Consider the following 27,880-nt stretch of genomic DNA (forward strand, 5'->3'; position numbering starts at 1 on the left):
TGTTAATTAATGATAGGCAATGAACTATCAAAAGCTTGATTGTTTCAGTTTAAACCAATGGTAGATTTTTTTTACTACTCGATTTAGTGTTTGCATGTTGTAAACTGTCACTGTAATCACAGAAACGGTTTCAATTCGGACGAACATTACCTTTCCTTTAAGAGTTGAAGCGGGCTTTTAGGCAGCTGTTCTAATTGATGAGGGCAAATTTATCCACGTAAATGAAACTAAATAATTTGTCTTGTGGTCATACACAAAACAGGTTGAGTCAAGAAAAAATATTTTTCTAAAAATGGAAAATAGAGAGGACATACCTTGACTCTTGTTTATTCCTTCTGGAAACTGTTGGAAGATGTTAAGTCCAGCGTATTATGCGATTGACTGATTTGCTCTTCTTCTAGCCTGTTGAAAACATGGTAACAAAAAAATCCGCACACATACTAATACTACTTGTGAGTTCAAAATATATCCTGCAATTATATATATTTTTAAATGATTGAATAAAATGCGTAGCACGTCAACAATGTATTTTGTTCGATGAGTATCCTAGTTTATTCCTGCCCAAATGAAAAATCAACACAAAGTCAATTGGTGGTGCTCGTTTTCTGGATTTAAATAATTGTCATTTCACAGTGATTCAACAGCAGGAAGGAACCACAGCGGCTTTTGTTATGTCCAAAGATGCCGAAGTTGAAGTTCCAAGTTGCAGCGGAACTTCCCGATTTCGACAGACCAATGCTGGATGAGGACAAAAGCGCACGTTTAGTCTCGGCGTGTAATAAAGCTGCCAGCAAGAGTGGATGGGAAACATTCAAAATATTCATGAAGAAATAAAACGGGAAGTAATGAACAATTGGTGCACTGAAAAGAAAAATACAGTAGCACAAATGGTTGCAGAATTGTAATATTTTCTTGGTACATTCCTACTTTAGCAAAATGAATGTACATGATTTGTAAATTTTTTTCACAGAAAATTAAGATTTCTTTAAATTAAAAAAAATCCCCCTCACATGTTGATTCTCAAAATATTGTGGTAGGGGGAAAAGTTACTAGATATCGGGGATAAAAAAAAACAAAAAAGTTAACAATTTACAAGAATAAATTAAAAGCTTTGAGAGGATATAAGTCAGAAGACAGAAAATATTATTTTTTCAGAATTGTGAATTTTAAAATTCAAATTCCATGTTCATTCTTTTGACATCACTATTTATCTCGTAGTTACATGTTTTTTTTCCCGTTAGTCTCCTTTTTCAAATACCGAAGGCAACCGCTAAAATACTTTTGCTTACGATTGCGCATCCTTGTTTCTTTTTATACCAGACTGCATGTTTTTTTCCCCCCGCTCACAGAAAGCATAAAAAAGAGCTAAAAAGTTGCATAGCCGCGATACAAAATCAAGTGTGCAAGTTCATAAGTGTGGGTAAGAATTACTGAGTGTATTTACATAAACAATATGCGCACCATACGTGTCAAGCGATGATATAAAGACCTCGATTGTCTTAAAAAAATGGAGGTTAGGGGTGGGAATGTTAAAGTGAGTTCTACTAAGAGTTTTTCATGTTGTTGATCTCCAACTCGAGCTGCTTGATGTGCACGTCCCTCTGGTGGAGAAGCTCCACCAGCCGTCGGATCTCGTCCTGCTGCTTGTAGAACTTCACGCGAAGCTGTGGACAACATCAACTGTCAGCCATTGAGTCACGCTCGCATGTTCGCCTTTCATGTTTAGAGATACACGTATGGACTACCTCGTTTTCCGTCTTGGGCGGCGAGCAGAGTAGGAGGTCTTGTCCGTTGATCACCGCCGTCCTGCCGTCGTCAGCCACGCCATTGTTGTCCGTCGTGACGCCCTCCGGTTGCTCCTTGATGTACGCTCGGTCGCGAGTCTTCCCCGGACCTTTGTCGGTTTGGCTGTTGGACTCGTCTGCGAGCTGGCCAGGCTTCAGTGACATCATCACCGGGCCTGCACGGCAGATGGTAGGAGATGTGGAAGAAGAGGAAGAAAAAATAAAAGCAATTTAGGTATGCATCAGGGAAATTAAAAAAGGAGGGCAGTTGGCCCCCTTTTGTGTCTGTAAAGGGGGGCAAATTCTAAAATGGATGGGGGCCGTTTAAATAGAATGCTGAAATATCCAAAACTGTTTGAAATAAACCAAAATACATTCATTGGAGCATGATATTTATCAATTGCAAATGAAAAATCATTATTTATAATATAGCAATAAACAATTTTAATTCAAGTCCAATTTATTCATACATAAAAATTATAATTGTCTTTGGTGACTACACAATCAATCCTGTGCTTTTTTTTTATTTTGTACGGTATTACGGAGAAGATGAAGAGAACAGATTGAGCACAATATTTCTTACGAATGTCTTCTGAAACAAATGTCTTTGCTTTGAAGATTTCCAATGTGCTGCAACAGCTCGCAAATTATTCCCATTAGCCACTAAATTTGAATCATGAACAGCAGTTTGATCAAACTTCTGAAGATGGAGGACACTGATTCGCTGTGGCGACCCCTTGAAGGGAAAAGCCCAAAGGAAAAGAAGAACAGCAATTTGCTGCAACGAATTGTCACTACTCTCCGCAGACTTATTTGTGTTTCCTTAAAAAAACGAGAATATGTTTGTTTGCTGCCTGTTTTCAATGTCTTTTAGAGAGTTTTACTCCTGTTCTAATGCCCCATATTGCAAACATCCGCCATGTTAGATGTAAATAATGCAATGCATCATGGGTAAATGCATATTTGCTTAGACCTTTCGGACCTTTCCGGTAGATCACGAAAAAGCCTGCGATATCGTCTAAATTAACTTTGGAACGCACCAAAACTGCAAGGTGGTTATGGCTCACCCGCACCAAAAAAATAAATACATCATGTGACTGTAAAGTGTCCTTGAGAGTTTTGAAAGGCGCTGAGAAATTAAATGTATTATTATTATTAATATAATACGGTAAGGCAAGATGGCAGACGACGAAAGTTAAAACCTGTGATGGAAAAGAAACAGTTTTCAATTGCTGTTTAAAATGTGTTTCTTTAGCTATTTTAACAGAAGTATGTCATGTGTGGCGCAGATCATGTAGCCATATGCGCTAATTGTAACTCGTAATCGTGACTTGCGCCAACAGTGGAGTTATAAAGTTGCGCCAGTGGCTGTCAAAATGCGTCAATGGCACGGCCCAGATGCGTCCCTGGGTATATTGACGAAACATATGTTTTTAAATTACTAGAAAAATAAATAGCACGAGAACGTTACAGACATTATTTAAGATAATTTAAAGGACAACTGACACCATTTGTTTGTTCCCTAACGGACATCAGAAAAACGTTTTATAGCATCTAAAATACCCAAAACTGATATTTTTAGTCAAATGCAAAACACCAATAAAAATGACTTACAATGTCCCAAAACTGCCACAAAATGAGCTCAGAAATGGCGAGATTCAGACAGTCCTGCCCCCTTGTTCGTGACGTCACTATTGGTCACACACTGCCTTGCTCCAGAATCAAAACAATGGCTTCCGAGAGTTCTGATTCAGAGAAGATGCTTTCTTGTTACTCATCCAGTTATGAATATGATTCAAATAGTTCTGAAGAGGAAAGCATAAATGTTTGCAATCGATTAAATAAGTCCTTCCGTATCAATTTGAGCCGTCTGGACTCCAATGTGGAGCACGAGCTCCGTTGGAAATGGGCTGATTTGTCTGTTGGGAATTTGTGTCAATTTAACACCTTCTTTACGCGTTTTACCGTAATTGGTAGTCTTGATGCGACACACAACGATTCACCATCGCGTTATGTATGTAGTTTTCCTTCTAATTTTGCGATTAACAGTGTTTTCAGAACGAAAAAAGTGTCCAAAATGCATTGTGTGTCGCTTTGGCGGTCAGGGGCGTTCCGAACGTGACGTCACTTTAGGCATCGTCATCAACTCGAAAATAAGACTTCCTGAATATTCAGCGAGAGTCTTAAAACGTAAAATATAGCTATATGCCGTGGAATCTTTGTAAAAAAGGTAATATAACTGGACATAGACTACCTCTGTCGATCCCGCTGAGCCACTCATCCGCAGTCAAAGCAGGCTTGTTACCCGCCGTCATTGGATAAATGTCTTCCTGGTACGACTCTGACTGTAAAAGGTGACAAAATATGATGTCACACACACACGCACGCACACCAAATAAACAAACAAACAAACAAACAAACAAACAACAACAACAAAATATTAAAGGACAACCGACGTCTCCGGACAAGTTGTGTCCATAATTTGTAAAATGGCTTCAAATGACTTCTACTGAGCGTATTTGTCATGATCTGGTTGGCGACCAACGGGGGGCGCTGTCGTCCCCGCCTGCACCTGCACAGGTGCTGGTCGTCTCGATCAGATTGGCGACCAACGGGTAGCGACGTCAGCCCTGCCTGCAGCCTCGCAGGTGCTGGTCGTTTTAATCACTGACACTTAAAAGGACACCCGGCACGACCATCCGGTGTCGGTTCATTGTTTGCTGCATGTTTGCTGCATGCTTTGCATTGTATGCTGTGCATGTGTTTGTTTAACCTTGGCGGACTTTTACACTTGGTTTTCTTTTGATACTTTGTATTTTTTCTGTTCAGATGATTTTGATGTTTTACATTTTGTTCCTGCTGACCTTTATTTTAATACAATTTGTCAAACAACCTCCTGCTCCCTCCTGCCTGCTTCTTGGGATCCGCACCCGCCATCACCACCTCGCAAACTGTGACAGTATTTTAATAAGATTCCACCGCATATAGCTATATTTTACGTTTTAAGACTCGCGCTGAATATTCAGGAAGTCTTGTTTTTGAGTTGGTGACGAGTCCATACGTGACGTCACGAAAGGAACGCCCCTGAGCGAAAAAAAGACGCATTGTAGCGGTCCTTCCATCACGTCAATGTATTTTGCTGTACTTATTTGGTCTGGGGACCTCGTGTTGCACCCAAAAGCCGCCAGCTGAGGGCATCCAAGCTCCATATAAGGAATTTATCAGCCTGTGGAAACGGAGGTGGCCACAGGAGGTCGCCATTTTGTGCCTCTTTTTCGATAAGACATTTCCCCTCAATGTTCAATGCTGAAGCCATTGGTTTGCTTCTCCAGCAATGCAAGACGTTTTGGCGTGACGTCACGAACTGGGGGCGGGACTTTCTGAAAATGCCCAATTCGCAGCTAAATTTTTTTCAGATTTTGGACACTTTAAGCCATTTCTATTGGTGGTTTAAGCCATTTTTATTGGTTTTTCATTTGAATAAAAATATCATATTTTGGGTATTTTAGTTGAAAAACCAAAAAGTGAGGTCAGTTGTCCTTTAAAGGTGGAGGGAGACCTTCTTACCCTGCGTGGAACGATCATGGACAGAGGCTCAATGAGCGTCTTGATGGTTACCAGTTTGTAGAAGCGAAACACTTCGCACAAACTCACATCCATGCCTCTTTTGGGCATTACACCTGAGATCAAAATGAAACAAAACAAAACTAAATCAAATAAAATACAGTTATGAATCGTTTCATGCTTATTGTTAGAAAAAAAGACTGTATGATTAGAACATTGGACAAATGGGAGTGATAATAAGAATAAAGAAGATTTCACATTTAAAAACTATATTATGACAAAAAAAATAACTAAATGCAGCCTGACAAAAATAATTTTAAAGTGCTCCTTACCCATCCCTTTCTGAGGTAAAGAGGACCGGTACTCCGCCAAGTATTGAATGTACGGCTTCTCCGAGCTGATCTCATAGTACCTGATGTTTCCGTCCCCCTGTTGGAGAAAGCAAGGGCCTCCTAGCTAAGGCTAAACCTTGGACCACCCCGTACCGTAAGTCACGGTACCGCTGTTTGTTATTGTTGAGCGTGTTCAGGATGCAGCAGGATTGCTCACCTTCCCGGCCAAGTACAGCATGTGTGTGTCTGGGTCATAGAACGGAAAGAGGAATCCCGATGATCCATCCAAGTTTTCCTCAAGCAAAGGCATCGACAAGTCGTCCTAAAAATAAAACAACAACAAGTTGAATACATTACAGTAACACAAATAAAACATTTTGTATTTGCATAAAACAAAGTTGGGTGTAAACATTAAAATTCGGAAATTGAGTAAATTCAACAAAGTATGGTTGGGAAAAAAAGAGTTTTTTTTATCAACGTACCAGTCGTCCAAAAAATACGACACGGTAAAATTTTGTACAATGAAACAAAGGTGGTAATGTCCTGAAATAAAATAAAGGTGGTGAAAAAAAAAGAGATTGAAATAAAACAGTCAGGCTGCTGAAATCAAAATCAAATAAAATATGGTGCTATTAAGGAAATGAAACAAAGTAAGATGATAAAAGGACAAATAAAACAAACTGGGTAGAAATGAAGCGAAGTGAGACAGTAGGCGAATTTAAAAAGTCCAATCAAGGAAAAAAACGTGCATTTTTTTCTTCGAAATTCTGTGTTTAAAGAAAAAAAAGACGGTGATACAACAACACAAAATAAAATAAGAAGGTGAGTAACATCGGATGAAAGTATAGAGATATCAGAAAGGAGGACAGGATTTGAAATACATTTAAAACGTGAATATTTCCAAATTAAAAAGACCGTGACACGAAAAAAAAAAAAACCCACTCAATCCCTAATCCTTCACTTTGGACATCATAATCCTCCTTGCATGCTAAAACAACAACTGACAACCACCACACGGAATCATGCGATAATATTAACAATAAACTATACACAGCAGCGCCTTGAGATACAACTTTCATTTGTTCCGTGACCACACCCAAAGTGCCTGCAACTCAAATCACCCTCGCCATTGGAAATTAATGGAGATGCCATTCAGTCATTCATTCGTTTATTAGTGCTTTGCGATTCAATCCGATTCATTGCGCCACTTCTTCTGGTGTACCCCATTTTGGCCACTTGGGGAGCACACAGTTGAGCAGATACAAACGAAGAATAGACTTCTTTGACCGTTACCGTGAGTGTTTTGTTTTTTTCATGGATGATAAAGAATTTATAGCCTGCGAGTATGGTTTTATCAATTGCCTTTGAATCGATGACCCAAATAGCCAAAGGCACTTTGCATTATTTGTTAGCATTAAAGGACAATCGACGTCTCCGGACAATTTGAGTCCATAATTTGTAAAATGGCTTCAAATGACTTTTACTGAGCGTATTTTACAAAGATTCCACCGCATATAGCTATATTTTACGTTTTAAGACTCGCGCTGAATATTCAGGAAGTCTTGTTTTTGAGTTGGTCACGAGTCCTCACCCTACGTCACTGAAGGAACGGCCCTCAGCGAGAAAGGACATAGCTTGCATCACCTCAATGCATTTTGCGGTACTTTGTTTGGTCTTTGTGTTGATGGCGAAATTAGAAGGAAAACACATAAATAACGCGATGGTGAATCATTGTGTGTTGCGCCAAGACTTCTACAGTGTATTTGATATTCACTTACAAAACGTCCCAGGAAACAATTTACACAGAGCTTTGTCGCACTATTCTGCCTTTTTTTTGGGTACTGTGAGTACTAAAGAGTTTGTCACTACATTTCTCTCCAGATGCATCAAAATGACCGGAATAAATTCTTTCATTGATTGCAAACATGTATGCTTTCCTCTTCAGAACTATTTGAATCATATTCATAACTGGATGAGTAACAAGAAAGCATCTTTTCCGAATCTGAAGCCATTGTTTTGATTCATTAGCAATGCAAGACGCCTTGGCGTGACGTCACGAACTGGGGTGGGACTTTCTGAAAATGCCCAATTTGCAGCTCATTTTTTTGCAGATTTTGGACACTTTAAGTCATTTTGATTGGTGTTTTACATTTGACTAAAAATATCATACTGCGTGTTTTGGGTATTTTAGATGCTATAAAACGTTTTCCTGGTATCAGTTAAAAAACAAAAAAGGGACGTCGGTTGTCCTTTAAGCTTAGCTAAAAGTGAAGTCATCACGTCATTGTCCTCTGTTTAATGTTTCTTTTATTTATGATTATTTAAAAAATGTCCTGTGACTGTAACGTGTCCTTGAGTTTTGAAAGGCGCTTAGAAATTAAATGTACTATTATTGTTATTATTAATGGGACCAATGACAGCATAACACCACTCTTAAATACTTATCTGCTCGTACTTGTATATGTCCACTAGATGTCAGTGTTGTGCTACTGCAGGATTTCACCTGTCCGAGGTTATCTTAACCGATTTACGTTCTAATTCAGGTTTCCAGGTCCTCATTTCCACATAACTCTGAATTGCTATTTGAATTATTATGATAATAATAATTATTATTGTGGTTGTTTTTGTGCCGGACCAAAGTGAAATCAATCTCTCGGATACACACAGGCAAAATGAGGTCAGGGGAATGTAATCTGGAGTTGACACACATGGCAGACATGGCAAACAGCAAAATAACACCTAGGGATAATTAAGAGTTTTTCATTAGCCTGCCATGCATGTTTACCAGAGTACCCGGAGAAAACCCACACAGGCACAGGTGAGTGGGGGTAACATGCAAACTCCACATTGGAATGCCAGAGCCTGGGTTCAAACCCTGCATCTCTGCACTGTGAGGCGGATGTGCTAACCAGTCGATCACCGTGTCGTCCATGAATTAAAAATAATTAGCTAACATTAGGACAAATGTAAGGTTGTACATAAAGTAATTGAGGAGCTGCAAAAACACAGGAAAAAATGTGATGGTTTTAAAACAAACAAACAAACAAACAAAAAAAAAACGAGTGTACATACCAGGTCCCAGAGCGCAATCTGCCTGTCGTTCCATCTGGATGTGCCTGAGGTGAGCAGCTTGTTGACGTTGTCCAGAATCAGCACCTTGGTGGCCTTGTGTGTCTTGAAGTTGGCTTCCTAGAAACACGGTTTGAAAATCGTGACAGCGGAGCCTTTGTAAGTCACTGACGTTTACTCATGGTTTTGTTTGCTACTTTGGACCTTTCTATTTTGACGACTCTGCTGTTTGTTCCAGTTGACTTTATTTAATACCATTTGTCAAATACACCCTGCTCCTCCCTCCTGCCTGCATTTTTGGGGTCCGTCACCACCACCTTGCAAAGCGTGATAGGACACTTTTTTTAGTTCATTGATTGAAAAGACAATTCTCATTTTTGAGATGATTGTGATAAAGACACGCAACAACAACAACAAAAATAGTCCGCTTCTCAAATCAATTGAAAATTTTTGGTTGGACAAAAAAAATAACCATGACAAAGATGATCGAGTAAAAGTGACTCAAATCAAATTATGTCATACACGAACACGGAAGAATAGGTTTTAAGCCTTTGAAGGTTTTCTATAAAACTGGAAGTATGGTTGCCCAGAAAGTTTCTTCCCATACAGGATTCCCATAGCTTGCCAAATTACCTGAATCAGGGTCCCCGAGCGCGGCTCAAGGAGTCGCACTTTCTTGTCCTTGCACGTCGTGGCCAAGAGGGTGGCGTCCGCGTTGAAGGACATGGACAACACCACGTCCGTGTGGAGGCTGATGGCCCGCACGGGATTCTTGATCACCTGCTCCGGACAGTCCAGGTTCCAGATCATCACCTAGTGGGGTGAGATGGGGGGGGGGGGGGGGGCAGGAGAGGATGGGTCATGCACTGGAAAATGGTTACCTTTTGATCTTTGGTGTTGCGTCACATTCTAAGTAGAGTTTCTGTTGTTGTGAGTTTTTTGTTGTTGTTATTGGATGTTTTTGGGGAGGCTTCTGGCAAACTATTTTAGTTATTTGTTTCCTTGCCTTCTGCAAGCCCTATTTGTTAAACTCCCAAAGTGGTATCGTATTGATTTTGCACTTTTTGGAACATTTTTCCTCTGAGAATATTTTGTCTTTTTTCACATTTGTGGCACGCATGCGCCCATGGTCCTGATTATTCCAGAATAACGGCAGGCAATTATTAGATTATATTTTTAGGCTTTAACCCTCATATTCTGTTAAGGGGTCAATTTGACCTGTTTTCACTTTTGTGTTGAATAAAGCGCTGGATATCCTTTCCTTTTCCTTTCTTCAAAACAGTTCTAAAATATACCAATGGGATAGAAAATATGTTCTCTCTTTTCACGTATGTTTATACCATCTCAGAAACAGTTATTGTTGATGTGACCTATTATTTGACTGTTTTGTGCGGATTTGTAAATATGGGTAAAAATGACCCACAACATAATCAACACAATTTTTTTTCAACATAATATGAGGGTTTGTCCCTTTTATTTGTTATTTTTTTGTGACACAACAAGCCATGCTTTTGTCACATATTGGCTGACTAACATCCCTCTTTTTTGTGAAGCTATGCAGGATCTTTATCGTAAGAATGCATTGCCTTTAAATAGGTACGACCTGTTCGGCTGCATTGTGATACACTCCGGTGCCTGCTAATAGTATTCGGACACAGCGGCGAGCTCTTGACCTTGTAGTCATATGCGGTGCTGAAGAGGATGTTGTTGGCGGTGGGGTGCCACTCGATGAGGCCCACTCGGCGGCTGTGACCTTGTAGCTCCTTCCAGGCCACCGTCATGTTCTTGAACAGGCCGTGAGGGGGGATTTCCCATATCTTCACCTGGAGATACAGATTGATTCATATTTTTATTTATTATTCACAAACCTGCATATTGGCATTTATATACACTCATGGCAACAAATTAGTTGAAAGTACTGAGTACATGCACTGTATATAAAAAGTCTACACACAATTCAAAAGGTGGGTTTTTGTCTTATTAACTCATTCACTGCCATTCCCACATTTATTTGGGAATTGAAAATATGCCATTGCCAAATTTGTTCAGGTTTTGTTTTTTCATGCTTCGGTGCCGATAAAGCGCTGGCCATGGCCTCTGGCAATGTTTTTTGTTTTCCACATGGGGGCAGCATTTCCCTGTTTTCCATGTTACCGCTTTGTTCCAGCTTGTTAAAGCGCTCTATAAACCAATATGTATGCATTGCTTTGTATTTTGGACACCCACCCTCATTTCAAGCTCATATAACTCCAGGCCCATATAATTTGGGAAGTACTGTAACTCTTTTTTTCTTATGAAAGAAGAGAGTCTAGGGTTTCTGACGCTGTATTGAATGTTTATGTTGTCCTCAAACTCAATATTCTGTGGGTCCTAGAATTCAAGTGACAATGACAAAATCCCTGGCACTGGAGTGGACACATTTTTGAACGTCTGGCAATAAATGAGTTAAACAAATTACCAAGACAAATCAGCAAATAAAGTTTGGCTATTCTAGTGGGCTTTCTGCCTTTTTTTAAATACTTTTTAGCAAAAGTCTAAACATTTGGGTATTTTCCTGCAAAGTTGTAAGGGGGACCAGGTTTGGAAATCAATCAGCGAAATGCAAACATCACCTCTGAGGAGGTAAAGCTGGATGAGTTACTCCTGAGGAATGTGTGGGATGATTCCTGGTTCCATTTTAAGCCTTTTGTGAGGCACCAGAAAATTATCTCACCTCTACTCCCTCGTAGTCAAGGGAATGAGGCCACGGTATAGTACAGATTCTGTGTGCACGAGCATGTGTGTGTGTGCATGTTAAGTACTTTGCTAATAATAATAATAATAATAATAATAATAATAATAATAATAATAATAATAATAATAATAATAATAATAATAATAATAATAATAAATGTCATTTATAAGCGCCTTTCAAAATTCACACACAATTTACAGTATATAAATCAACATGTATTGTATTGTATTGTATTGTATTGTATTGTATTGTATTGTATTGTATTGCGTGCATGTGTGTGTGTGTGTGTGTGTGTGTGTGCGTGCGTGTGTGTGTGTGTATGTGTGTGTGTCTTTCCAAACCGTGGCATCCTCAGAGCAGGAGGCGATGCAGTAGTCGTCAAAGGGATTCCATTTTACGTCCAACACGTTGCCCCTGTGGCCCGATACGCGTGGGTGGTGAGGGTCCACTTTACCTGTCTGAGCAGTTAAAAAAATAAATAAAAAAACATCAAATGAAATGTAATTAAAGTCTATGTACGACACTAATGACACTAAAACTGATTTCCATCAATCAGCCTAGAAAAAAAAATGCTTTCTATCTTGCTAATGATGCAGATTTTTTGTAATGTACAGTGTCCATTTTCCGGCTTAATCATGTCCCATCAACCCCAACCCAACCCCCACAAGGAGTGCGCGCAGATGTCCAATCTTTTATGCAGCACAACATCTTTTGGTACCAACACTCACATGATGAACAGAAAGGACCAGGAAGGCCCCGCCCCCCGCACACTCAGTAATGACGGCGAGGAAGCGAGGGTTGACGGCGCAGAAGTTGTTGTCCTGGACGCTGCGCGTAATGGGCACGCCATCGTAGCAGCTTTCTTTGGGAGCCGCCTTGCCGAATACGTGCCGGAATTTGGAGCTGCGGTACTGAGGACGCCATGACATCTGATGACAAAAAAGGAAGACGGTCTATTTATAGGCTATTTATAGGTAGTCAAAGTAGTACAAATAAGCAGTAACAGCAGCTGTATTAGAAGAAGCAACCATACAAATAGCAATAGTAGAAAATCTCTCCATAGGTAACGTAAGCGTAACCAGACAGATCTGATGTTTTGATGGCGCAAGATGTGTGGGGTTCCGCACAGTAGCGTTTTTGGTTCATTTTCCTTTTTTCTATGTTTATTTATTTGTTTAAATGGTCTGTTTGTTAACGCTTATTCACATTCGTAACCAATCCAATTCGTTTCAATTCCATACTCTCCAGTCCTGTATGAGAATACATTTTTCATGGGACAATCTTTGTTTTTCCTTCTGATTCCATCGCAACGTTGATGCAGTCAAACGTCAATGATGACAAGTCATTACCAAGATCAGAGAAACAAGTATACTCTATATTATTTTTTGAGCGGCCTCCCTTGCCAAATAATCGATGCATATGTCATTATGACGCAAGATAAGCGAGTCTGGTCCACTGGGACCAAGACAGGCTAGCCAGAACGTCTGCGTGGCAACTCCGCCTGCCAGCCTGCCTGCGGGATGCTCATGACTTATACATAAAGGGCGGAGGAGTTTGACAGACAAGGCGTTGAGACTGGGCAGCTACTGACATGGAAGCTCAAGTCTTGACAGCGAGAAAGCTGTCAAAACATAGCATTGCTTCCAAGTCACCTTCAACGCTTCGACGGTACAGTCACCAAAAGTCATAGTTGGATTTTATGGGTTTACTGGTCGCATTAAGTCATTTGAAAATATTGAAGTAATATAAAATGTGTCCTTCATGAATCAGGTTGACTACATGATACCACTTTTTTGTAAACTTCATTATCCTGGCACTAGCATAGCACTCGCATAGCATTATCATAGCACTGGCGTAGCACTAACATAGCACTGGCATGAGGCTGTTTGTACTGTGGTGGTGATATGCGGAGACAGACCAGTACACCAACGTCGGTCGCAAAGGATCATAGGAGAGCATTAACGCACGATCTTGTGTCCTCAGTACAATTTTGAGTGGACAAAAGAAGTCCTAGGCTCTCAATAACGCAAAAAAACACAACAGCTATTTAATCGCCTTGCAGTACAATGTCAAGAATAAAGACGAGATACCAGGAGTACGCAAGACCATGATTTGTGCCACCCCTAAGTGGAACGTCAAGCGTGTGGAAGAGACACCAGATGGTGAGAATGGGAGGGCGGCACCTAGCATCGTGTACCAGGAGATAGGAGAGTACACGAGAAGTCGTCATTGGGGGTTCACAACAACGGGAAAACTAACTCATCTATTTCCACAACTATGCAAGCGATACCAAGATATAAACCAATTGACTAAAAGAGTTCGTGGGGGTTTGTCGGTAAGCGAAGACGACAAACCAAATGTTGCAGGAACACAATTGTAGATCAAGTTAAAGGTGTTAATAGCGGGACAAAAAGAATACAAATAAGGATGGTGACGCACCACGTCTCAGTTAACGCTCTCCTCTATCTCCTTTTGCCCTCGGGCCTCCACTGACAAGCTGGAATGTCTCCCCCTCAATGGTGAGGACATTTGTGAGGCCTCGCAGGTAAAAACGATCCTGGCTGTCACGAGCTATCGAATGAAATGGCGCGATAGTTGGATTTAGATCCATGTCTGAAGGAGAATCAACATACTAGACCTTGTTCCGTGCATTCCTTGGTGGAGGTAACTTCGCGATCTCTTGTAAAAAGACATTACATGCACCACAATGAAAAACAAGACCATTATTTGATGATGGCCAAGGGTCAATCGACACTGGCGGTTCCACTCCTTTTTCCACTGCATCACCAAAGCATGCCCTGACAGAGGTTTGTTCACACTTGGCTATGTGCAATAATCCCTGGCAGCATTCGGGTCGATCCACAAGCAGCAGTCTTTATGCCGAGACGCTGCCAAGGTAGAAAGCCAAGACGCTTCTTGGCACATTCCGACGTTCAACTGGCATCAGATTAATCGGCCATTCCAACGCTTGTGATGGCTGCGTTGTGTTGATTTGACGTAAAATAAAGAAAATAATAAAGAAAAGAGGGTGTTGGGGAGGGTTTTAGGACTATATAAGCACGGAATTAGACAAAGAGATAGTTGCTGAAGATAGTGGAGTAACTTTTTATTTCAAACCTTTTTCATTCAAATGTTAAGAACACGACATGGAGCAATACATTAAGATGGCGTCTTAAAAATAAAATTGCAAAGCGACAATAGACGCTGGCATCCTGCAGTCCCCCCCCCCCCCCCTCCCCTTCACGTTTGAGAACCGGATGATGAAAAAGACTGGTGGCTATTTTTACATGCAGCTCCTCGTTGATCAAAAAAAAAGGCCAAAAATAAGCCTTGATGCATTTATGTTAGTACATTTTGACTACGTCTGGCTCAGAAAACGGAGGAGAAAAGGGGGAAATAGCGCATCTTTGTCACTATAGTTTAATGCTACGGTATATGGAGCATGCCATACCGCATTTATAGCAAGTCATAACCTAGTGCACAGGCGAGGCCGCTCCTCTCTTGGTCAAACAGTCGCAGGGAGTTCAAAGTTTACATGTGATGTCAACACAGCGCTGAAGCGGGTGGCGCTACAAGTAGCACGTTTACAATCCGCTAACCCACATCAATAACTTCAAATCCAATTGTCGGCCAGAACTACCAATGCAAACAACGGTGACCTTGTGACCGTCTTTAATCCAAAAAGTCAAGATCAACCTTTTTTCGTTCACTGTTTGTCGATGTTAAATAAACCTCACTGTCCGTATCATAATTTTTTGTATGTCAGAATTCAATGTGAAGTTGCCTAATCTGGGTTATAATAGTTTGGTGTAGTTTTTATTTCATTGAGACTTTTTTTTTAATTCACTGACTTGGTTTTCAGAGCAGGTTTGTTTGATTTCATGTTTGTTTCAGTTTTTTATGTTTAATTTCATTAAGCTTTCGTGATATTTAGTATTCGCTTTAGTTACCGTATTTTCCAGTATATAAGGCACGCCAGAGTATAAAATGCACCTTCAATGAATGAGAAAAAGTTTTCCAAATATAATATAGAAATCTATAAATGTTTTCCAAATATAAGGCACACAACATTATAAGGTGCTACAGTAGAGGCTTGGGTTACGCACTTTTTCTACGAAGGGGAAATTGAGTCGTGGCTGCTGACAGCAGTTGTGAGACCTGTTGTGGCTCAATATTACTTCACCTATAAGGCGCATCTGCGAATAAGGCGCAGGGTCACTTTTTTAAAGAAAATCAAGACTTTTGGGTGCACCATATAAACCGGAAAATCCGGTCTCTTAATATATGGTCTATTTGTCAAATTCAAGATCATAATAAAAATAAATACATAAATAAATAAATAAATAAATAAACACATAATCCACATTAAAAAAAAACTTTTTCAAAGGCATTTGGTCATAAATGAATAACTGTTGGCGTCCACCATTCTCCATGATCAGATAAGTCTTTTTTTTTTAACAAGCGTACGGATAAGGGAATGCATTGAGAGATGTAATGATTAACATGTACAGGGGTGAGCGCGGAGGGCTACGTGATTGGCAGGCGTCATGTTTTATGATAGCGGTAGTCTGGATTACGCAATTGTCGATTGGGAACACAACATTTGTGTCAGTGTAAAATATGTCCATGAAAATGGAGTCTTAAAAAATGAAAGAACAAGAGATTGACATTTCTATTAAGATTCTGCGTTAGTGTAAAAGAGGTGGAATGAAATGCTGTGAAATTGACTTAATTGTAGAAATGTTGAATGTGAGACTTAAAACGGTTTGAATTGGTCAAGATTATCAATTTGTAAAGAAAACGATAAAACGTGATTTGAATACAGGGTGTTTCTACACAATAGTGAAAATTTGGAAAATAACTTTTACTTAATTTTATTGTGATTGATTGTTTTTTGGAGACCTAGAATAGTTCCTCTGTTTTTTAACACATTTTATTTGAACAATGGTTTGAGAAAATGTGAAAGACAGATGTAAATGTGTAAAGACGTGTGAAAATTTGACAATTTTACTGTTAAAAATGTAGCATTTAGGGAGAGTAGGAATTTTTCGGAATGTGGTCTGTCAGACGTTTTGAAAAAGCTGATTAGTTTGACTGCAGAATGTACTTGTCCCATTCACTTGATTTTTTTTGAGAGGGGGTGGAAAAGACGGAGTTCTGGAAAACAATGTGAAAAAAATTTAAACCGGTCAAATCGTAATTAGATGTCCAGGAATTTATGATTGTTTTTATGAGTTGGAATTGAATTGGAGTACTCCCAAAGATCGCAATGCCCAAATTGCTTATTTCTACCTTTTCCTGAGTCACAAAAGCCGACATGTTCACAACTCATCCGCCATGCTGCCCCATGAGGTCAATCTGACATTTCTAAATCCAAGGTGTCAAATCACGCTGCATTTGCATTATTTGAAATGTGGGACGGAATATGCAAAATCCAGCTGAGATTCCAAGTCTGAACCTCAGACCTGTGAAGCAGACGTGCTGACCACGAGCCCATAGTGCCGCCCCAATTAAAACCTCCAATTGCCATCAAATATCAACACCCAAGGCAATGATGTCATTGTCAGCGCCAACTTCAGGAGGAGGCAATGACAAATTGTGCCCCTGGCGACCTAAATTGGCACCACGCAATTAGTTTTCATCTTGTCCGTGCTTATCTGGAGTTGTGCTCCGGGGGAAAAAGTTCCGCTGTGGACTTAGCAGCCAGTCGAGTCAAAAGATCAATAAGTCAACGCCAAATTCCACACAGTGACCTGTCACACCAGGACATGAAAGCACTCGCTCGGGGAGGAGAATGAGACTCACCCTGACCGCAGGAAGGGGAACCGTGGGGCAGGGGGCAGGTGGGAAGAGGGGAGGGCCTCAGTGGGAAGGGGTCCTTGAGGGACGATCTGTTATGTCTCCGGGGCAAAGCGGATCGGCACAGGGGAAAAGAAACATTGACTTTATCTCCGATACAACCGGCGCCGGTGCCGCCGCGTTCACACGCGCTTCGCGTGAAGGCAAATGCGTGTGTGAACAAGCACAAGGAAGACGAGTGTGTACACTCCCTTTGAGAGAGAGCGGGGTGGGGAAGTGGGGGGAGTGGAGAGACTTTGTATTATAAAGTCATGTTACCGGGGATTGTATCGCAATTAGAATAATGGAATAGTTTTGAAAATAGACTTAAAAACACACGTTGATTAGATTGTTTTTGACTCAGCATTATTTGATTGCATAACTGGTTTATATATATATATATATATATATATATATATATATATATATATATATATATATATATATATATATATATATATATATATATATATATATATATACATTTATATATATACTATATATGGGATTAATGTCAATGCTTGAAAAAAATGTTCGAACCTTTAGGTAAAAAATAATGCTTCGATGAGGATATAATAACATCACAAGTACTGATTCATAACAACATGGAAATAAAAGTCATGGTATAATGGGAGTAAACATTTCAAGAAGCCCATTTCTCTCTTAATTGTACTGATTTGATTCTGTGTGCCTCCATCAATGGTTTTGCAGATTCCCAAATGGACACTCGCCTGTCTACAAGCCTGCCAGTCAAAGCCAAAGGTTGCGCAAGAGGCCAAAGATCGGAGAAGGCCAGCTGATTGGTCCAAAAGAGGACAGAAAAAAAAGCAAAGTGGCCTTCACACGGTCAAACAAGGGAGGAGTGCACAGGGCTGATCAATAGCTGATGCACTCAACTCAACTCCGGAGTTCAAATAGAAATCTGAATATGGTTTACATTTCGGAGAACAGAACAAGATAATCAATAAAATCAAATTTGAAGTCGAAAATAATGACTGTTATTGTGGTTTATATGGGACAATTTGAAAATTTGCTTTGGACTTTAGAAAGCATCATGGAATTACACAAGTTTGATTTGCTTTCGCGGGCCGAATAAAATGATATGGCGATCCAGATTTGGCCCCCAGGCCTTGACTTTGACACCTGCTCCAGAGAAACAATTGCAGGCAGTGATACTATCTTGAGGCCACACTAGCCAGCTACGAGCTGGAGTTGGTTAGCTCGGGTAGCTAAATACGCTGCAGAGCTGCTACCTGAGAGATTAATTGAATAGATAAATACATTATAAAGTAAATATTTACAACATTAGTTGATTTATTTTTTGGGTGCCAGAGTGCTGAGTTTTAATGTTGACTTTTGAGATCTGCATCAGAAATGTTCTCCAAATTATGTTATACAGTAAAGTCTCGTTATATCGATATTCAAGGGAGTCCGAAAAAATATCGATATAACCGGGACTATCGATGTATCCGACCCTGTTCGCATGTAATTTTCTCCGTGCGTGCATAGAAATAGTAGCGATATAACCGGGACTATCGACATATCCGATATCGATATAACGAGACTTTACTGTACTTTACCTTTTTGTTTTTGCTGTCTTTTTTCACCAAAAAACAAACAACTGTACATAACTCATTGATAAATACTTGCATTCTATTTTTTTACACAACACTCAATTCCACGATATATAGACCTAGCATTACTATGAAAGCATTCCATTTTATCCCCTATTCCTAATGCAGACTGCCACAAAAGCAACACAAGCAGATGTTTGGCAGCCAAAATACAGCCAGACGACTAATAACAAGCGACAAACTCCAGGCCGTCGGAAGGTCAACATAAAAAACTAGCACTTGTCTTCTCACATAACAGTTAGTTTTCAAGGAAGTGAGATAGCGATTAGCTTACTTGGCTCTTGTGTTGTATCCAGCTATTAACAAATGGATGTTTTGATCACAGAGCTTCTCTTTGGACTTGCTAGCTCTTGCCCTGTCCTTACAGTCTATTACACTCCACTCACGCCAAAATAAGCACTTAGCACTTAGCTAAATGGAAGGAAATGAAGTTCGCTGGTAACAATCATGTCACGTTGCTGTGAAGTGTATTGTTTCTTGTTTTTGTTCATACTGAAATATTTTATTTTTTTTCTGTTAGCTACTTCCTAAAATATGTAAAATGAACATAATTGTATTATTTCCCCAAATTTCCCCACTGTGGGACTATTAAAGGCTTTCTGATTCTGATATTTTTAATGCTGAAAAAGGTGAACGGCCCTAGTGGAAGGCCCGTATTTATTTTTGTTCATTGGAGGATGATGTTGCTGTTGAAAATAATTACGTTGAATAGTTTCCACAGACACCGTCGTCCTCTTGGTCGGAAATTGCAGACTAAAATAAAATAATAGGCTCCATGTCATCATTTTGATGACGATAGTACCGCGTGTCGGCATTATCTCACCACTCACACCCCCCTGAGCCCCACGCCAGTGACATACACTTGGCATGCCCGTGCAGCACGGCCCATTCTATTGGCGCCAATGGATACCTTAACGCATACGCAGCTAACCCGTTAGCAGCTAGCTAACAGTTAACTGGATCCACATCACAGGAAAACTAGTCGATGTGCTACAATTGATTTCATCCAACAATGAAGTCAGGCATTTTTTTGGATGACTACATGCCAGAAGAATGAAACATCAGGATGTTGTTAGCTTTCTCTTTTTGTGTGTGTGTGTGAGATGGCAATTTACAAAGGAAGATGAGGGGGTTAGACAATAAACAGGAAATGATGCAGTATTACTTATTATTGGGCCAACTTCAGGGGCAATTTAAAAAAATTGTTTAAATGACAGAACTTTAAAGACAACTTATGAAAATAAATCATTGCGGATACAAGAGTTTTGAAAGGCGCTTATAAATGAAAGGTCTTATTATTACGTTTTGTCATGAGTTTAGCGACTTCATGAAAATATTTTGCCACCAAATAACACAAACATATAGCACAATGCACACACAACCAGCAAAAATGTTCACTATTGTTAATAATAATAATAATAATAATAATAATAATAATAATAATAATAATAATAATTGTCTCGGAAAAGCTCCTGAACAATAAACATACAAAATGGTGTCATGTTATAATACCCAATAAAACCAACTTGTCAAACAAATATTCTCATCTATTAAATTACAATAACAATTGTCATAATAAAGAAAACAAAAATTCCCAAATCACTCAAAATTACTCGATCCGATCCAATTCACAGATCAATTTATGGCCAATCCCTGCTGACTTTTGATAAACCCTGTACTGGTTACTTGTCGTAGCCAAGTTACACGCTCGCAATTCAGACTCTTCAAAAACTTCAAACACAGGAAGAAGACCTGAGATTCAAAGCCTAAACCACTTCATCACTTTGCTGCAACATGACAAGCATCCTATGGTTAGTTTGCTATAGGTTAACCATAGGTAGCCTGTTATAGGCTAACCATAGCTAATGCTGTCAAGGTGAATTTCACGTTCTGCGGCTCAAGGACAGGAGGGTGGTGCGGCAGGGTGGGGCGGGTATTATCTTAGCTGTTCTTGACGCTGCGTTGAGCCTCACCAGTAAATAACACACAAGACGCTAATCAGATCTCCTCCATCAGCTAAACGCATTAATGTCTTGCGATTGTCCACACACAGGAAATGCCGGCTTGCGGCCGGACTTATAGCACTTGGAAACCGACTCTATAAACTTGCCCGAATCCGGTCCTTGAGGGCCACCTATGCTGCCTGTGTTTTTTTTTCAACAAGCTTTTGCAGTGGCTTGTAACGATTTTGATTATTTGAATCAGGTGTGTTGGAAGAACAAGAGTGGCTGTAGCTGCTATATGTCCAATTTTCCGGCCACTTTGCTGCCTTCCCTCGCTATTCTGACATACACCTTTCCTTCTTTTGCTTCAATCTACTTTTTTTGCCTTCATTCCTTCCAGCATTCCTCCCCTAACAACTGCTTTTTATTCACGCAACCCAAGATCTTTCCTTTGCTGGAACCTACTGTTCCACCTTTTCCTCTTTTGTTCCCACTTCCTTTGGGCATTTGTGACGTTCATCCAGAATCAAAATGGTGGACAAAAATAAATAAGAGCCAATCTTTGTTTTTCCTCCTCATGAATAATGAATTGCACTCCGATGACCCATCTGCTGCCAAACAGCAGGTAAAGTTTTAATATTTTAACCTAACAGTCTTCAACAAGACAAAGGCGAGCAATCGTAAAAGATATCATCAAATAATCCTTTTGAGGAAGCTGATTGACCTTTCGTTTATTCACTCTTTTTATACACTCTTCAGTCGAGACATTTTAGCTGCATGTGTGGAACTGTCGCGGGTTGGAATTAAAGCGGATTTATTTTTGTCAATGGATGCTACAGCTTAGCTTTGTGTTTGCTTTTATAACTTAGCTTGGAGCAGACGTGCACATTTCATGAAACAAAGAGTGTGCAGAAATTCCTTAAGATTGAATGACTGTTTGTGTCCGTTGTGTTGTGTCACATTATGTTTTTTGTGAGATGAATAAAGGCTCATCTAATCTAATCTATTTTTTTTAATTAATTCGGCATCTGTGATGTATTTTGAGCACATTTGACTGCTCAATGGTTATTACATATTTTATTCATTTTCCATTTGCATTTGACCATTATTAATTCATTGATTTTATTTCTGTGTTTTTCCATTAGATATTATCGGATTACTTTTAGGTGTTCAAATTGAAAACAAAATAAAAATCATGAAAAAAAGATGATTTTTTGACCGTGTCTTTGCCTCTGTTCATGCAAATATTTTACACAAACAGACACACAACAAACGTTGTCCACCATTTTGATGCTCAACGTCCGAGGATCTCATCTGATTATGGTGCTCTTTTCACCCCCATTCCCAACAAATACACCAACGCACACACACATTTATTTTGCCGGTAATCCTCCGGCTGTGAGGACCGCGTGGGAGTAGCGTCAAATAATCCGCAAAGGCACTGGCGCAGCTGTCATGTTGCGAACGACCATCAAGAGCAGCGGGGATGATTAATACGAAATGAGGCAGACTGTTACAAATAAGGTTGTACATCAATCAAGATGGAAGGTGGAGATATTGTTTTCAGGCCCTGAATAATACAGACCTTTTTTTTAGAATGATACTGACAATTAACAGGATAAAACTTCCTTGCCCCTAACCCCCAAATAAATGACAGTTCAAAATGAAACTTTTGTGGTTTTTGGATGTGAGACATCCGTAACAGTGGGCTTTCGTTCCATAGCTACAGACGTGAGTCATCGCTTGGACAAAACTTGAGAATGTCAGGCATGTGTTAACAGCTTACCTTATAACACACCTCATGCATCTACTTCTACGAGCCCACATTAAAGCAAACGTTCTAATTTGGCTGCTCATTTCTCATCTTAAAATTATTGATTCATTATGTCCTATCCGGTGGGGAGACAGGTTCAGCATTTGTTATTCCCAGGACACTGCAATGCCCACCCACCCACATATACGGCAACACAGCTTGCTGTCAGCGCAGGGTGGCATCACACCTTTGACTCTTTTATTGCCACGGGACATGTCTGCACCAGTCTTAAAAAATGTCCTGACTCAGGGGTAATCGAACAGTGTTTGACGAACATGTTCAAACTGATGCCTAGAGTTGACACTACAGAAGGTTTGTCCTTCGCACGGAGATTGGGCAAAATTGATACGTTGAAGCCATAGTATTACATCTAACTGTGTGACTTTTACACAGAATCCAACAAAGCCCATCTTGCGGTGGGATTTCCAATTTTCGAAAATACACAAAGTGAGCAGAAATAGAAGTCGGCAAAAGGGAGACTCCTGAGGGGAGTGTTCTTGGAAGTCCTTGAGCAGAACAATCTGTGTTATTCTTTTTGTAACTCAGCACTGCATCCCGGAAGGCAAGGCAGGCACCGGCCGGTACGGTATTCTTGGTGTTTTTGCTCTTTATAAGACTAACAAATGGAGACATAAGTTGTCGAAACAACATTCGTAGGAAATCAATCTTTTAAATAAAAACGCGACATACTTTGTTAAAGTTAATGCACAATGAATGGTATATATAATATATACACACGGTGTATATGTATAATAGTTTTTTTTGTAACAGTGTCTTTCACTTATTTAAACATTGCACTGTATGTATTTTAAAACAAACATTGGTTTAAAAAATGTAATTTACTTTTGAGGTAGGTATGGATTCATTGCTTAGTCATTCAATTCAATATGAAACGTTACCTTGAGGTACAAACTGGCTCATGGAACCATCCATCCATTATCAGTACCAGTTATTCCTCATTAGGAGGGACATCCTGAATTGGTTTCCAGCCAATCGCAGGGCACACAAAGACAAACAACCATTCACTCTCACACTCACACCTGAGGACAATTTTTTGGAGTGTTCAATCTGCCTGCCATGCATGTTTTTGGAATGTGGGAGGAAACCGGAGGACCCCGAGAAAAACATGCGGGTCCGGGGAGAACATGCAGACTCCACACAGGGAGGCCAGGCCGGATTGGGTCTTGAACTGAATGCTTTTGTCTTTTTTCCACAAGGGGCCGCATTTCTCTTTTTTCCATGTTTGCGCTTTGTTCCACCTTGTTAAAACGCTATGTAAACCAAGATGTATGTATTGCATTGTATTTTGGACATCTGCCCTCATTTCAAGCTCATATAACTCCAGACACATATCATTTAGGAATTAACTCTTTTTTTTAATGAAAGAAGAGAGCCCCAGGTTTCTAACACTGTATTGAATGTTTATGTAGTCCTAAAACTCAATATTCTGTGGGCCCTGGAATTGAAGTGACAATGACAAAAACCCTGGCATGAGAGTGGACACATTTTTGCACGTCTGGCAGTGAAGGAGTTAACTTTTCAGGTTCCATGGTACATCCTTCAAAAGGGTCTTTTTTCCAAGTCAACATTTTTGGTGAATTTTAGTCATGTGGCGGCAATTTCAACCAGACAAATTATCGCATCAAAGCTGAAACCAAAGACCGAGAATTTATCGGGCATGGTCTTCTACTGAGAAACGAACAACGAGGCAGAGCAATGACTGACTCTCAAGTTAAGGTACCTCTGTACTCTGCATCCAATAACTTGCCTCAGAGGGTGATGCTGCTTTGGTTAGCGGCACATTTCAAATGAGTCAAAACGCAGCACACGTGTCCATACTCGACTCAGCTCCTCCCACTACTGGATGAAGAATTAGCATCAGGTCATTACCCGCTCACAGCGCTTGCTCTTTTGTCTTAAAGTGTGTTTATGTGGGCGCGAGACGAGAGCGCACAAAGGGGACCCCTAAGCATCTGCACCACCGGTGGTCTCACTGAAAACATCACCCCCGCAGGGAGGAGAGAATGGATGTCTCATAAACACGCCGTCGGTACGAGTTTCGTGAGCAAAGTGGATCTTCGAATGTAAACAAACAACTCTTTTGTGTCAAATTAGTCAAGGAGTACATGTATTTTGTAATTAAAACAAATTAATTGGAGCCGATGAAACTGATGGGTGGAAAAATGTGTCAAACAATACATGAACAACCATTTCCTGCTTATTCAGTCCCTAGTTTGCGAATCATAGTCGAGTAGTCGCAGCGTCCATGGTATGTTGTGAAGCAATTTTAATTACTTTATTTGAATCAATATACAATGAAAATTTGTCAGTAAACTCAGTTTTGTCAATTTTCATATGAGTAGACCCACTCTTTCGTCTCTGCCTAGCAACAAAGACTACACAGTTACACAATATCAGTCTAAAATGCTTTTGTATTTTTTTTTTTTTTTTGATTGACTGTACAGTAAACCCCTCCACACTGGCAGATTCACATATATTTTTCAACTTTTGTTTTTTTTTTTGTACAGTTTGAAAGTTACCCACTTTGCTCAGCACAGTGCCAGAAAGTATTGACAGTGTGCTAAAGATTCATTTTCCGGACCTCTACTTTGTTCGCCGGCGTCTCCAGCTGACATTTTGTCAAGTTCTAGAATTTTCATTCTTGACTCATGACTCATACACCTGTTTTTGGACATGAGGTCCCTTCAGCTTTTTTGTGCCTTTTTTTCAACATATACAGAGAGAGAGAGAACAATTAATTATTATCCTCAACTAGATGACAAACGGTATCCTTATCATCAGTGTATGACAGCCCCCTCTAAAGGTAGTTACCTCCCTATCTGCCTCGCCCTTTTCACACCCGTGATTCTCTTTCATTCATATGAGAATGAAATTATGTGAAAAGGTATACAATTCTGTGAAAAGGTATACAATTCTGTGAAAAGGTACAAAATAGTGAAATGTATCTTATATAGTGTATACAGAATACAGCACACCACAACTGACACTGGTTTCATCCTAGAAACATTCCATGTTAGATAGGAACCCACAAGAAGGATTTTTAAGAGCTTTATAAGTAAAGCTCTGTGGTGAATATTAAACTTTTTGCACTGTAGTAGAGTGGGACCTCGGTAAACGAACACCTTGCCTTACGAACTTTTCGGTTTACGAACTTTAAATTTATGAAAATTAAATCTTGGCATACGCACTACTTTTCGTGATACACACGGAGCACCGCCCCACCACAGCTGGCGTAGTAATTTTCGTCAGAACACCAAACCACACGACCGAACAGCGTCACAGCCGGCATACCTTTCTCTGAGTGTACACGTCGTTCGTCTTCAAGGATTTATCACGGATATTTTTGCTGTTATGGGACCTAAAAAGACTCCACCATAGGCTCGTGTTCAGCCAAAGAAGACACAAAACAAAATTACAGTCGAGGAGAAGGAGATCATTGAGAAACACAAACGAGGTGTGCGTTTGTCTGACTTCACGGCCCAGTAGCAATATGCTAAGTCCACCATTGCTACCATCCTTCGCTAAAGGTATTTCCGTGCTGTCAAAGCAACGGTCTCGGGTAATAGAAGAGGTGGAAAAACTTATGTTAATTTGGATTAAAGAAAAGCAGCTAGCCGGCGACAGCGTGAAGATAGCAATAATATCCGAGCAAGCACGGCAAATTCACTCTAATATCGTCATGCGGCAACCCGGAAGTTCGCAGTTTATTGATGATATTAAAGCTAGCAACGGATGGTTCGAGAACTTTAAGCGCCGTACAGGGATTCATTACTCGTCATGGTGAGACAGCCACTTCTGACAGTAAAGCTGCCGTAGCCTACAGGGGATCATTCGTCGAAATGGTGAAAAAAGAAGGTGATGTTCCTCAGCAAGTATTTAATGCAGATGAGACCGGCCTTTTTTGGAAAAAGATGCATAATCGGACTTTCATAACACAAGAAGAGAAGTCTGAAACCCATTCCATCAATCCATCAACGACCATCACAAAGGTACAGTACAGTTTATTTGTTTAATTACAGTCCTTATGGAATGTGACTCCTTCCAAGCAGCAATTTCCTCCGACCTGCCACCCCATTCCATCAAGCTATCAACAACAACCACAAATGTAAATAAAACGACTTTATTATACAGTGCGTGTATTTCTTTCATTACAATACAATAGCACATTTATTATACATAGAATAAAGTATATTGTTTGTAGTTTTAAGGCTTATTTAGTTGAAAATTATATTTTATGGAGACCTGGGAACGGATTATTACCCCAACACTAAATTTAATGGTTTCCTATGGGAAATTATTTTTTGGGATACACACTTACACACTCTGTCTGGGAACCAATTAAGTGCGTAAGCCAAGGTCCCACTGTACACGGATTTGAGGCCAACAAGTAAATACGCTTCTATATAAAACTGCGGTTTCAGTCCAGTTCTCGTCCAAGTAAAACCGGGAGCCCGAGAAATACTAGACACCAATTGTTTTGCCTTATTAATGTTGCTTGAAATTACTTGTCTTCATCTTGAATCGTTGTATAAATACAACCGGCTGCGCTTAAAGTTAGCAGGTGCACGTGTAACGGATGTTGTGGACGAAAAGTGCTTACTAACACCGGCTAAGATGTCGTCTTCCCGCACAACACCGTACCGTAGTACTCACCTCAGTGCGACGGTGGTGGTTGTGATGGTGATGGCGGATAGCGGTTGCCACCCTCCCGCAAAAGTCCAGCGAGGAAAGCGGAATCGCAGTTAGCGGAGAGCCGGTGTCGTCATGCTGCTGTTCGGCTCGGCGGTGCGAAGAGCAGACGAGACCGGGAGGTTCGAGCTGCCGAAGGAAGATGAGGAAAGACGGTGGGGGGAAAGGGCGGGAGGGAAAGGAGGGAAGCGGGAATAAAGAGCTGGGCGAGGCCTCGCCTCGAAACATTACCATTAATAACTCCAATTTATTGTTTGAAGAAAGGACAAAAAAATTAAGTTGGTAAAGCTTTAAAAAATGTAATAAACTATATCCATTCACACACACAAAAAATAAATTCAAACGTGTAAAATATGAAATCAAAAAAGCCTATGTAACGTATAAGAAATTCATATAAAACAAGTGAACCAAATAATAAAAAATCGTCACTTTTTAATCACTTAAATCCAATAAGATTAA

General features: G+C 40.1%; 1 protein-coding gene across 1 annotated transcript; it reads right to left on the reverse strand.

Annotated features, from left to right (window-relative positions):
• Window positions 1–526: 526 nt before the first annotated feature.
• Window positions 527–27,562, reverse strand: coro2aa (coronin 2Aa). The gene is made up of 12 exons (XM_089007015.1): window positions 27,386–27,562; window positions 12,212–12,412; window positions 11,825–11,941; window positions 10,423–10,572; window positions 9,383–9,562; window positions 8,753–8,869; window positions 5,898–6,002; window positions 5,681–5,777; window positions 5,352–5,464; window positions 4,039–4,129; window positions 1,746–1,960; window positions 527–1,664 (listed from the first exon to the last, which is right to left on the reverse strand). Exons 2-12 carry the CDS (start codon window positions 12,410–12,412, stop codon window positions 1,545–1,547), a joined length of 1,506 nt encoding a protein of 501 aa, XP_088863141.1. The 5' UTR covers window positions 27,386–27,562; the 3' UTR covers window positions 527–1,544.
• Between the last annotated feature and the right edge of the window lie 318 nt (window positions 27,563–27,880).

This window comes from Hippocampus bargibanti, linkage group LG10 (assembly GCF_051943395.1).
Source record: "Hippocampus bargibanti isolate YZ-2025 linkage group LG10, ASM5194339v1, whole genome shotgun sequence".
Taxonomy (NCBI): Eukaryota; Metazoa; Chordata; class Actinopteri; order Syngnathiformes; family Syngnathidae; genus Hippocampus; species Hippocampus bargibanti.